Here is a 12,205-nt window from a genome sequence, read left to right as displayed (position 1 = left end):
GCTTCGATCTTTACCATGGCCGCAGAGCTCACGTCCACCAAGCTCAATGCGGAGAATCACCTCCTACTAGTATCACACCACATCCCCAGCCCCGCTTCGTGTACATCACTTGGATACTAACACGGTATTTCCCTGAAAGGACCAACCACTCCTCCGATTGCCCCATGAACTCGCGCGAAGAAATCTCAAGTCTATTCAGCGAGTCGTTGAACGGGAAAAGGAATATGTCCTTCCCTCACTCAAAGACGCGGCGAAAGCTGCAATGTCCAACGACCAGACGCATGACCAAACCCTTGCCACACTTGACGCTATGATATCCCGCATGCAGAGCCTGAAGCGAAAGACGGAGAATCTGCACCAAGAAGAGAAGAAGGTCCATCTCCAGTCGAGGAAACGTATACAACATCTTGATCAACTCTACCACATTCCCAGCTTGACTGACGTCAAATACGATCAGTGGTCGAGAGTGCGGTTAGACAGGCTCGTAATCGACCATATGCTTCGATCAGGGTATACAGAAAGTGCTCAACAACTTGCCCGAGAGAAGGATATCGAGGAGCTTGTAGATCTCAATGTCTTTGTACAGTGCCAGCGGATCGCCGAAAGTCTGCGCCATAGAGAAACCAAGGACGCTTTGCAGTGGTGTAATGAGAACAAGGCGGCTTTGAAAAAAAGCCAGGTAAGTATCTCTAGCGCTCTTGATATTCCATTATGCGAAGTCTAATATGGTGGGCGCAGTATAACCTGGAGTTTGAGTTACGGTTGCAGCAATACATTGAAATGATCAGAACAAGGGATAGAACAAAGTTTGTAGATGCAATGGCGCATGCCAGAAAGTACCTCGCCCCATATGACGAGACTCAGTCAGCCGAGATTCATCGGGCTGCTGGCTTGCTTGCTTTCCCTCCAGGCACAAAAGCCGAACCCTACAAGGTATTTTGATTTTGTCTTCGAGAACGGATTGATCTAACATGGCCTAGTCGATGTATGCCTCTGAACGATGGATATATCTTTCTGACTTGTTCATTCGCACACATCATGAACTCCTTTCTTTGCCTTCTCGGCCATTGATACATATCGCTTTATCAGCCGGTCTTTCCGCCCTGAAAACGCCCTCGTGCCATTCAGCATACACCTCTTCGAGTTCTAACCCTCATTCGACCACTACCTCCGTGTGCCCTATATGCTCGACAGAGCTGAATGAGCTTGCCCGGAATCTACCATACGCCCATCACACGAAAAGTTCCGTCGAGAATGATCCGATTGTCTTGCCAAATGGCAGAGTATACGGTCTTCACCGGTTGCTAGATATGAGCAAGAAGCTCAGCTCCATCGAGGCAGGCAAAGTCAAAGATCCTATAACTGGTCAGATATACGACGAGAGTGATATGAAGAAAGTGTACATCATGTAACGACATGCGTGGTGTACAAACTTCGTTTTTTTTTTAACTCATTATGCCTTTATACTATGCCATTATACGGACATTCGGGCCGGACATAGCGGGTGTTATCTTGAATGTTGTACATATAGTTTGCAAATACTAATCACTCTCGGAATCATCTGTTTCTGCTGATCTCTTCTTTCTTTTTCCAGTAGCCCCGGGCGCAACGTGGTCGTCTTTCTTGAGCTCAAACACGTACGTCCTAGCTTCCCTATCTTCACCTCGCCACCCTCCTCTTCCACCATCCTTCCCTTCAACTTCCCCCAGCGTTCGTGCGTGAGAATATCCACGATAACACGACCACGGGAACTTAAAACTCGTCACAACCCGCAACCCTGCATGTCGTGCTAGATCCTTAATATTCCATAGCGTGTAAGGTTCTCCCTCGAAAATCGTTACCAGAATCTGACCGGGCTCGGTCCTCCGCTCGTCTTTCGCCTTGACAGTACCGTCATCGTCATCGCGTTTTTCACTCGGGTCATCACCAGATCCATTTTCATCTGTATCAGAGCCCCACGTATGCTCCTCGTCGTCGTCGTCAATCTCCTCGAATCTCTCCGCCAAAAGGGGTATACACGCCTTGAAGAACGCAACAAGAAGCTCCTGATTCGCCCTAACCTGGCGGTTCACATCCGTCGAGAGTCCGCCTACATGCGGGAAATTAAAGCATATCACATCCCAGGGCCCAGCCTTATCCTTCCCCTCATTTTCCCTTCTGGAATTTGCACTCTTTTCTTTCTTCCAAGCAGATGTTTTCCGTTCTTTCCTGGGATATCCAATTCGGACATTCTTCCCTCCTCCCAGTCCGGAGCCGAGCTTTTTCGCGTCTACGGAAAATAGCACCTTCGGGCCTTGGGTTTCGCCATCCTTGGGCTTCGACAAGTTGTCAAGGATATCGGCGATATTCTTCTCGGCTTGAGGGTATTTAGTGTAAAGTGTCTTTTCCGAGTCGTAACATGTTGCCAATAGGTGTCTGCATCGGTGGTACGTCGCTAGAGAATGGGCGAAAGAAAAGTCCCCTGTTTTGGTTTCAGAATGTCAGTGTTCGTGTCATCAGGGCGTATTCCCTGTTTGGGCATGGATGCATATGGGATCAGCCATGGAAGAATCAAAATCGACAAAGCAGCGCACGAGTGAGTAGGTTGTCAGAAAGCCGTGGGCGTGCATCAGTGAGTATATATACATATATCGATTTATATAATCTCGATATCTTTCCAACAGGTAGGCTCGCAATCTCCGCATAGATAATACATAAGACAGCGACATACGCACGCCATGCCGAGCGAACAATAACGAAAAATGAAGGGTAAAAAGGAATAACCCACCCTCCCCAACTAACAGTATCCGATCTGTCCTCCGAAACGGTACAATCGGTCGTTTGTGTTGCTTTTGCTGATGTTTCTCATTCTTTCCAGCCGGTCCCTTGTTTTCCTTATTTCCACTATTGCTATTTCCGTGGCTGCTCTTTGTGGAGAGCTTCGCAAATGAGCTCATTTTGCGATGCTTCTTGCCTGTTCCATGGCTCGTATTGGGGTTGGAGCGGGCATGCTGGTGTTGCTGCTGGACTCGAGCTCTTTTTGGTTTCGTCATGGGCCTTTTTCGTACTTGATTTTTTTTTGTTCTTCTTTTTCCAACGTCGAGGCTAAACAGCGGTATTCCGTGTTAATTGAACTTAACATAAAATACCAACAATGTAAGTCTGGGAAACGTGAGTGAAAACGTTGGGTATTCTTTGTTAACTTTTTAAGAGTTGGAAGCTTCGTCAGGTCTTTCTCACCAGCGGCGGGCCGAGACTCGACGGAGTATTTAAGGCTGGAACGTTTTAACGGGTCCTCCACAGTGTATTGCTTCCCAAATAAAAATAAGAATAGCAATGAATATAAAAAGTAAGTAAAAATAGAAAATAAAACGCTTTCTATACCCTAATTAAATAATATAAATAACAATATATACAACATTCATTACCAGGCAGCGGACATCGGTTTTGTTTTGCGACTGACAAACTCCATGCCTGCCGACTCCTGTAATGCAAGAGCATGAACGCGATAGCAAATCTCAGCATCACTAAAAGGTACCTGTGATGGCAAAGGGTGCTGTGTCCACTGCGAGAACAGGGGCATTATAGGGGGCATCAGGTGAGCTCAAGGAATATAGAACGCAAAATGCAGCAGCCAAGTCGGGGTTCTATCCATGAGCAAAATCGAGTACACTGCCACCAACACCTACTGACACGGAAGCAATCGCAAATAAGCCATGTCTGCAATATAACTTCCGCAAGCATGAAACGTGGTCGCATATCCCATGGTGAAAACTGGATCGTGGGCGACTATTTCTCTGCGTTAAGGAGACGTGATTCACGAGCGCAACGAATCCCTCATGCTCTGGCTGCTGGCGCTCACTGGGTTGGAGGTTGGCAAAATTCCGACCTTCGGCTTGGCGTTTTGCTTGATCTTCGCAACGGCGTACACAATACCACTAACAAACCCAACTAAAATGGCGGACACGCTAGGGAAAGTAACTGGGGCGTCGAAGAATACCAGTCCAGAGATAGCAATTGGAAGCTTGTTGAGGGCGCCAACCATTGAATAGGTGGTAGATGAAGTGACACGAACACACCAAGCAGATGTGTACGAAATGAACACCGTAGACAACCCGGACAGGATCATGGCAAACATAATGCCGTTGCGATCAGCAGGGGGGAAATTCTGGGTGACATTCGCAGGTGACCAATCTTCCAGAAAACCGGAGCAAACGATGAGAACAGGAATCGAAAGGAGGTTGTTGTAGAACATGGCTGGGTAGGAGACAGGTTAGAGTGATAAGACCTAAAAATCACCGTAGAGGCACTCACTATCGAAATCCTTGAAGTTGGTCAGCTTGATCCTCTTGCGCATGCCCAGGACATAAGACGACGTGCAAAGACAGTTAATTAACATCCAAATATATCCGGCATTCAAGGTGGAAACTTTTGATGTCGCATCGCCATTACTTTCAACTGCGTGCTTGATGTCGGCCCAGGCAGCGATGACGGAGCTGAAAACCATAAGTCCGAAGGAGAATAGAGTTAGGTTTGTGACCGAGCCACCGAACCACAAGACCTCTCCGTACGCGATTAAGATGATTGTCAAGTTTTTGAAAATGGTGTATACCGGGATCGAGAGGAACTGCAATGCCTTAGATCCGGTGTAAATCATACCGATAAGTAGGAGAGTTATGGGAAACCCTGTATAAAAGAACCGTCAGCTTCGTCAGAAACACCAGCGGGTTCTCAAAGTACGTACACTTTCGAGCCTCATCTAGATTAAAGTCACGATATGTGATAAGGCCACAGTATTTGCATGTTTGGATGGCAGTAATGCACACGAGAGACTACACCCAGCGAATGGTCAGCATATGGCAACCCCGACACTTTGGAATAATCCAAGCATACCTGCACACACAGCAGGAAAAAGTTCAAATTGAAATCTGCAGAGAGGACGTATTTATTCATGACGGTCATCAAAATAGATGAGCCGCAGTACGCGAGAACGGAGAGGGCAGCATTGTTGGCGACTGAATTCGACGAGGGACTCCGCGACTGAGGCGGCGAAAGCGGCGCCTGAAAGTTTTTATTTTGGTCCAACTTCTCCATCTCAATCGCGTACTCATCGGGTTTTCTGCTGTCCGCCATGTTGGAAGCCAAAGCACTGGAACGTCGGTAAGGCGTCTGGGATTGAGACGGCAACAAAGGGGAATCCCGCAATCAAGCGATCGAAAACCGGTGGCGTGGCAACGGGCGCGGGATTAAGACTATCGGAGTGGTCCGGAATAAAGGGAGTGACAAAGGCGACTAAAGAGATCGAATTTGGGCAAAGAAGACGGAAGTTGTAGAAGGGTGCCGCGTGAAAAGTGTGTGAGGGAGGACAAAAAAGTTCCTGGCAGTAAGAAATTAGATAACGTGACAATACATCTGCATCGAGTTTGGCGCCACCTCCGGAAACGGTGCGCAAGTGCCTGGTTCTGTGTTCGCTTTCCCAGTCTACGTGGTGGTAAATGCAACTCTGCAATTGCAGTGGATTTAGCTGTAGGAGTCGTGCGCGGACCAGACCGTATTGGTGCTCCAGGTGCCATCTGGTCTTGTCATGGACTGATCTCCTGGATCGGCGGTGTTTTCGCACAGATTATTTATATATATATTGATCATCTCTTTAAATATTATACTTCCGCCACCCCACTACCATATTTCACCCCACTCCTTGTCGTGAAAATAACATCCTGCAGGCCGATAGCCCAATACTCATAATACTCATAACACCAAATCAACGCAGAAGGGAAATATCACAACTTCGCAATGCCCCATGATACCGCCCCCCAACAGCCCCAACGAGACATAGACGAACTCGATCTCTCCGACGATGACGCCGTTTTCAAAGCCTTGGAAGAAGAGGACGACACCACCTACCGTGCCCACCGCATCGAACAACTCAATGCCGAGTTCGCGACGTCGCAAAAATCCAACAACCAAAGAACCACCGTCATCGAAGACTCTCTTTACCCAACCCTAAACAGCGACCAATCCCTCCTAGATTTCACCACCCAGGCACAGCGATGCGTAATTCACTTTGCACATCCGGACTTTGCGCGCTGTGCGACCATGGATGAGCACATTCGGGCGCTCGCGGCACGGCATCAAGACACGCGATTCGCAAGAGTCGACGTGCGTGAAACGCCGTTTGTCGTGGAGAAGCTGAAGATAAGGGTCCTTCCCTGTGTGATTGGGTTCATGGACGGGGTGGCAGTGGAAAGGGTGCTTGGGTTTGAGGGGCTGGGGTCGGGCGGCAGTGATGGGTTGGAAGGGTTTAGTACGGCAACTCTAGAGAAAAGGTTGTTGGCGAAAGGGATATTGTCACACACAAGGTTCAATGCTGGAGATGATGAAGGATCAGAGAACAGTGATGGCGAGGAAGACGATTCTGGAAAACGGGGGCGGAGTATCCGAACTGGAAATACACGAGCCATCAAGGATGATGATGACGACGACTGGGACTGAGACGAGCAGCGCGTCTAGTTGCACAGCGAATACCGCACAGAGTCAAGGCAGCCAAAGATGACCGTAAGGCTTGTTATCTGCTTAAGTCTGAAGCCGGCTTACACTTTCTTCATACGATCGATTGCGTGCTCGCTGACCCCGAGACGAAAGCGTCTACCCAATCTCCAAGCAGCTTGTTTCATGATCACAGACTGCTACTGGATTATCAGTACCTGTTGCTTATACCCAGCAAAATAACCAACTTTGCATAACGGCATCTTCTGAGATAATACGGCGCTGAGCAATCGCTAGAACGATAAAAGCGTTCCGCAAAAGTAATTTGGAAAATATTGTACGGTATCAGGAGAAAAGAAAGATCAATAAACAAAACCTTGGAAAGACTTAAAGGGCTAGTACCTAGTACTTGCATGATCGTAGAGGTAAAGTTACATGTAATGTAGAACGGACAGTGTCAAGCAAGGTAGAAAACCGCGAGCGCTGCGGGCGAGATCACTGAAAAACAGGATAATGGTGGAAATTTATACAATGTTATCGAAAAAAGAGAAAATTCTTCATTGAATCCATCATTTCAGCGGTTGCGCCGGATACACTTGAAGAGGTAGAAAAGCAAGATAAAAGCCCCGCGAAAACAGTGAAAGGAAGCCGTTCATGATATGCAGACCAAAAAAGAAAGAGAGCAGACCATATGACCGCGGCTTAGATGGCGACGTTCTTCATCTCGCCAAGGACCTCATTATCCATGCTGGCTGTAGAGGTTCCCTGGTTTGATTCACGTCTCTGCAACTTCTCGGGATCCGCCTTACTCGCAGGTTGTTGCTCACCAAAACCTTCGTTCTCCTTTCCGGAGGCCTGCGGAGTCGCAACTTCCAGAAGATCCTCGCTGTGGGATTCTTTTATAGGTTTGATAGTATCATCGGCCGTTTCGCTTTCAGCAGACCCATGGACTGGGCTCGAAGCCTCCTCCGTGACACGGGCAAGAGGACTCGAAATGCCAAATTGTGTCTTTGGACTTTGGGTAGAACCGCGATTTGGGAAACGGTGTGGCGACCTCCCGCGCTCTTCACTAGGACCCGGGCTCCCATAAGGTGACTCCTTCCCAGACCTGGTGTTGGTGTTGACGCCCAGGCCGTTGGGTACCTTGCGGCGAGGTGCTTTCCGGCCATATTTTTGATCTGCCCTCCAACGCATGATCTCTAAGTATGGCGGTTCCACATTCTGAGCCTTGAATTCCAGGAGCTTCAATTCGTTCGAGTCCTCCTCCACGACAGCCTTGCCGCTGCAGATATCATCCGAGAAAACGGCAAGGAATGTGGCCCAAGATCGAGCAATAACGTATTTGCAATCGTAATCCCGGCCGAATATGATGACTTGACCCCATTTCCCCGCGGGTCCAGGGGCTAAGTCGATTGCGATACAATTGCCACCCCAATCACGAGCGAGTGGGATCCAAGCGGGATGAGCGTAAGCTTTCTGAACCGCGCCTGGAGGTTGTGAGTCTTGTCGCTCGAGCAGGTCCTGTCGCCACATTGGGTTTGACGCCTGAGGGGGGGGTGTGGCAGAAGATGAGCTGGCTGTGGCCTTCGGGATCGGAGTATTGACCATTGTTGGGGAGGCGAGAAACTCCTCGTTGACTGTCCTCCAATTCTTCCATTCCTGGACGATTTCCTCGCAGTCAAGGAGCATGCAGCCGAAGATAATGCCAGTCGGCAAACCAGGACGTTCCTGGCCATCGTGGTTCATCAGAGATTCTCGAACTTCCAAAGGAAGGCTGCAGTCTAGTTCGTGTTCCAGCTCGTTGATATCGTTTTGGGTGCAACCCTCGCAAAGATTATCGTAGAGTTCCTCGTAATGGTTTTCCAGCCAGCGCTCTATCTTTTTCCACGAATGGGATACAGGAGGGGGAGGGGGTGCCCCGTCGTGGAAGCTTTGCATCTGGATTTCCGCACCATCCGTCCCGTGGTCTCCGGACCGTCGAGTGTGAGAAGACATCGATCGCATTCCTGGAGAATAGGGTCGATTCGGTGAGCTGACGCCATTTGGCTGTTCGTCCTCGTAAGGGCTAGTGAGATCCGGTCGGGATTCGATAGCGCTTGTTGCGATGGATGTGAGAGGCTCATGGCGGCTTTGGCTGAGAGGCACATGCCTACCTGTTCGATAGGGGGAGTCGTGGGAGGCGTGGCGGTCGTAGGAAGTCATTGTATGCCAAAAGGAGCGCCATGCTGAGCCGAAGCTGTCACCGCAGGGCAAGTCATTAGAAAAGTGCCGAGTGGAAAGGGAATATACACCGAGTCTGCAAGAAATACTCACGGGTTTGACATGTTGGTAGATCAACAGCAGAGCACGGTGGCAGGAGAGAGTAAACACAGAAGGATTTCTTCCAGGCTTTTATGCAGAGCGCCAGCGACATTGGCTAATGGGCATGCAAGGAGGAATATGGCCGGCCGAGCGAACGGAACAGGCGGCCAAAAGAGCGAGGAAAGGGAGGATCGCAGGGTTTGACGGAGTTCCAGGAAACGCGATACAAGGGAGAAAAGAGCAAAAAAAGAGCGTATTGAAACGGAAATGTGATCTTTGGTAGCAAGAGGAGTGAATGAGGAGAAATAAAATCCAAGTCGAAATCGGAGAGGAATAGGGAGAGGGAAAGAAGATAAAAAAAGAGCCTGGAATGGGATGCGACGGAATGATGTCGTCGGCGTCCCTCTGAGTGCAGGGAAAGGAAGAGGTGGGAACTTGGGAAGAGGAAAGCGGACAAGCAACGATGATCAATGCCTCTTCTTCGGCTTCTCTTCAGGTCTCCTGGGGCTAGGCTCCGGAGTAGTGTGTGGACTGGGCCTGTTATTATTATTTTTTACCCTTAAATCCTTAATCTTGCAATAATAAGAAGAAGTTCAATTTGCTTTCGCAGTTCCCTTTGCTGAACCCCTGGGAAGGAGCCCGACCACTGGATCTCCCCTCAATCTTTTGCCTCCGTGCCGCTCGTCGCAACTCCTCTGATCCAGACTCCGATATCATTGACTCCTGGTTACTATTTCTGTCATAGAATTTGTTCATTTTTAGATAATCAAAACACGGTCCAGGGGCCGGAATTTGTCCCGTGTCGCTACTTCTGCAATATTGCAATCGGAGTCACCGAACACCTTGAGATGAAAACAAACATTCACATTCCTGGCGCACTAGACACCCGATTGCGGCATGAACCCAAACACTGACCCAATCTTGGTGCACTTTGGCTATTTGTCCAGGCTTACATCATTGTTTCGATTTCGGGAAGGACCCTTTGTGCATTATAACGCACAGAGTAAAGAATGCATTGTGATAATGAGCGTGACAAAATTTGACATAGGGGTCGTGGGGAAAGACTGAGACTGAAGTTTGGCCAATTCAGCTGTGGGTTCTTGAGCCAAGTAGGAAATATGAGAAAACAAGAATAAAAAGAAAAATAAGTAAACGGCAACATTGTAACACCGCGCCACGGTTACAGGGCAGCGAAGAGCAAGTGCACAACGAAGCATACGTAACAGAAAAGTAACACGTAAAATGAAAGTGGTGCCTGAGGAAAACTGAGAGCGAAAACGTAAAAATGGAGGCGAGAGGATATAGACATAGGGCTTCACGCATAACCACAGAAGTATAGGAAAGGTGATTCCTTGCTAATCCTCACACAGAAGTATGCCTTTTAAATGACCTCGTTCAAAACATGACCAGACTCCAGGCTTGATGCAACCAGGGAATAGGGGATATACATGCAATCCCCACTGACAAATTAATCAACCTTGCCAACCACAAAACCAGCCGCTAGTAATATGAAGCATACCAAAACACCGAAACCTTGCCATGGAGACACCGACGAATCTAGCTGCTGAATCAAGTAACAAGGAAGAAAAAACGATCATCGAGACCTGGTAAGAGCGAATTCTGAATAATCCAGATGAAGGAAAATTGTCGAAATTGTTGGATATATCCCCAAGCGGGTGAGGGACAGGACGATTGCTTATTGCAATCATAATGATGCCATTAATATCGTGGAAGTGCTGTGTAAAGAGATTATCACCCGTGTTGTATCAGAAACAATATCATTATGCGAGTGAACTCTGGATGCTGCTCGACTGAATACTCGGGTTGGCATCGAGTTTCAGTACCCGTCGTAGATCATCCTCTATCTTTTTCGTGTCAACAACGGGTGAATTTGCACTGGCAGACTGATACTGAGGAACTGGCGACTTCGAATAATTTTGGGGGTAGTAAGTTGAAGAATCTTGCTGCTGAGCCGAAAACATCCGAGGAGGACAAACTTGGGATGGTGAGCCGTATGCTTGTCTTGGTGTGCTTGGTGCATTTCCGGGGTTGGAAGCAAGGATCCCGGGCCCAAAACTAGGATCTCGTAGCTGGCGATTCTGTGGTGAACTTAGATTCGCATTCTGCGAAACCGGGCGTGGTCCAAAGACAGAATGAGGCAGTTTATTGCCCAACGCATCCCCATGAGTGTTCATCATAGGTGGGCCCGAACTGGCCCTTAAGGGTGTCGCAAAATGCGGTACCATCGTACTGAGGCCCGGCCGCTGATGTCTGTGATTGGCTGGATCTTGGTTCGAGTGAGAGGTAGACGACGGTCGTTGAGGACGGGGGTTGAGCAACAAACTCTTCAACGCTTCTGTTTTAGCCTTCTGCTCGTCCTCATTAAGACTCTGCGATGTTGGAGATGGAGAGCTAGCTGATCGTAGAGCGTTCATGCGATCCTTGTAGGACGGTGCAAAAGAAGGCCCAATTTGCGCATTATGTAGATCAGGGCCTCCTATTTCCAATGGAAACATTCCGTTGGTGTCATTGGTGAACGTCCGATTTTGGATTGCCTTGGAATCGGTTTGTGGTGACTGGCCTCTAGGACTAGATTCGGGGCTTTGCTCAGGCTGGTATCTTCGAGCTTCAACCGCAGCCTTAAAAAGAAAATCGAGCGGTGTCGACTCTCGTTCCTCCTGTGGAATAAGCGGGCGTGATTTGGGCTTGGAGGGCGTATTCTCGAGATCTTTATCAACATCGAAACTGTCGCTATCATGTTCCAGGGTGGGCACTAGATCAGAATCAGGGAACGACTTGGAGAAAAAGCTTGGGATAGGTAGAGCTGAAGGCGCGGGTGATGCATGGAAGGTTGGGCCCGCATAATGTGTGTCCTTCAAATGCGGCGTTGTAATGTTATTGTTGGGATGTGAGGGGGTGTGGCGATGGCTTGATTTGTTGACTGGTGATGTTCTGGAGGTATCGCGCGGCTTCCTTGCGGATCGATTTCCCTTCTTCTTGGACAGGGTGATGGTGCCTGAAGAATCAGTCGTGGGATCCCTGGGACTCACGGTCCGAGGGGGCGATGAGGGAGGCGTTGCGAGTGTTGATGCATTTTGAGCTGAAGGCGTTGTGGTTTTCTTCTGATTGCGACGATTGTTTCGAGGGCCTTTCGGCGTCAAAGGAGTGGGGGTTTGAGTCGGCATTGCGACGGGTTGGCTTGATAAATAAACAGCCTTATTTCAGGTATGACGCGGCGATAAAAGAGTTTCCGCGACAAGTGATAACAATAGGAATAGCAGAAGTGGAAAAACAAAGAAGGCGGCAACGGATAAGAAATAACTTCTCGATAGCCGGTACCGAGGAATGATTCAACGCTGAATTACTACGAAGAGATGCCGCCCTCAGCTAACGGTAGTGACGATGATGGCTCATTCGATCGAAGAAGCGGCTCAGTCTA

At 48.8% G+C, this 12,205-nt stretch overlaps 6 protein-coding genes across 6 annotated transcripts; 2 read left to right on the top strand and 4 right to left on the bottom strand.

Moving 5' to 3' along the window:
* Positions 1-15: 15 nt before the first annotated feature.
* ASPSYDRAFT_61008 (FYV10 family protein) lies at positions 16-1,412 on the top strand (the record flags this gene model as incomplete). The annotated part of the gene is made up of 4 exons (XM_040849929.1): positions 16-69; positions 140-679; positions 739-933; positions 981-1,412. 4 exons carry the CDS (start codon positions 16-18, stop codon positions 1,410-1,412), a joined length of 1,221 nt encoding a protein of 406 aa, XP_040699117.1.
* A 129-nt stretch (positions 1,413-1,541) lies between these two features.
* On the bottom strand, positions 1,542-3,032 carry ASPSYDRAFT_81435 (25S rRNA (uracil2634-N3)-methyltransferase; the record flags this gene model as incomplete). The annotated part of the gene is made up of 2 exons (XM_040851087.1): positions 1,542-2,461; positions 2,768-3,032. The coding sequence occupies 2 exons, from the start codon at positions 3,030-3,032 to the stop codon at positions 1,542-1,544; spliced, it is 1,185 nt and encodes a 394-aa protein (XP_040699116.1).
* Positions 3,033-3,796: 764 nt separating this feature from the next.
* Positions 3,797-5,112, bottom strand: gmtA (GDP-mannose transporter; the record flags this gene model as incomplete). Its single annotated transcript, XM_040849928.1, has 4 exons — positions 3,797-4,236; positions 4,294-4,665; positions 4,724-4,811; positions 4,873-5,112. The coding sequence occupies 4 exons, from the start codon at positions 5,110-5,112 to the stop codon at positions 3,797-3,799; spliced, it is 1,140 nt and encodes a 379-aa protein (XP_040699115.1).
* Positions 5,113-5,772: 660 nt separating this feature from the next.
* ASPSYDRAFT_61005 (thioredoxin domain-containing protein) lies at positions 5,773-6,471 on the top strand (the record flags this gene model as incomplete). The annotated part of the gene is made up of 1 exon (XM_040849926.1): positions 5,773-6,471. One exon carries the CDS (start codon positions 5,773-5,775, stop codon positions 6,469-6,471), a length of 699 nt encoding a protein of 232 aa, XP_040699114.1.
* Positions 6,472-6,819: 348 nt separating this feature from the next.
* On the bottom strand, positions 6,820-8,965 carry ASPSYDRAFT_460553 (SMI1/KNR4 family protein). Its single transcript, XM_040847148.1, has 2 exons — positions 8,779-8,965; positions 6,820-8,701 (listed from the first exon to the last, which is right to left on the bottom strand). The coding sequence occupies exons 1-2, from the start codon at positions 8,787-8,789 to the stop codon at positions 7,168-7,170; spliced, it is 1,545 nt and encodes a 514-aa protein (XP_040699113.1). The 5' UTR covers positions 8,790-8,965; the 3' UTR covers positions 6,820-7,167.
* Positions 8,966-10,547: 1,582 nt separating this feature from the next.
* On the bottom strand, positions 10,548-11,951 carry ASPSYDRAFT_159439 (proline-rich nuclear receptor coactivator motif-containing protein; the record flags this gene model as incomplete). Its single annotated transcript, XM_040842825.1, has 1 exon — positions 10,548-11,951. The coding sequence occupies one exon, from the start codon at positions 11,949-11,951 to the stop codon at positions 10,548-10,550; it is 1,404 nt and encodes a 467-aa protein (XP_040699112.1).
* Between the last annotated feature and the right edge of the window lie 254 nt (positions 11,952-12,205).

The sequence above is a fragment of the Aspergillus sydowii genome, assembly GCF_001890705.1.
Source record: "Aspergillus sydowii CBS 593.65 unplaced genomic scaffold ASPSYscaffold_12, whole genome shotgun sequence".
In the NCBI taxonomy this organism is placed as follows: domain Eukaryota; kingdom Fungi; phylum Ascomycota; class Eurotiomycetes; order Eurotiales; family Aspergillaceae; genus Aspergillus; species Aspergillus sydowii.
The sequence above is the reverse complement of the archived record's forward strand: the minus strand, read 5'-3'. Positions and strand labels throughout refer to the sequence as shown.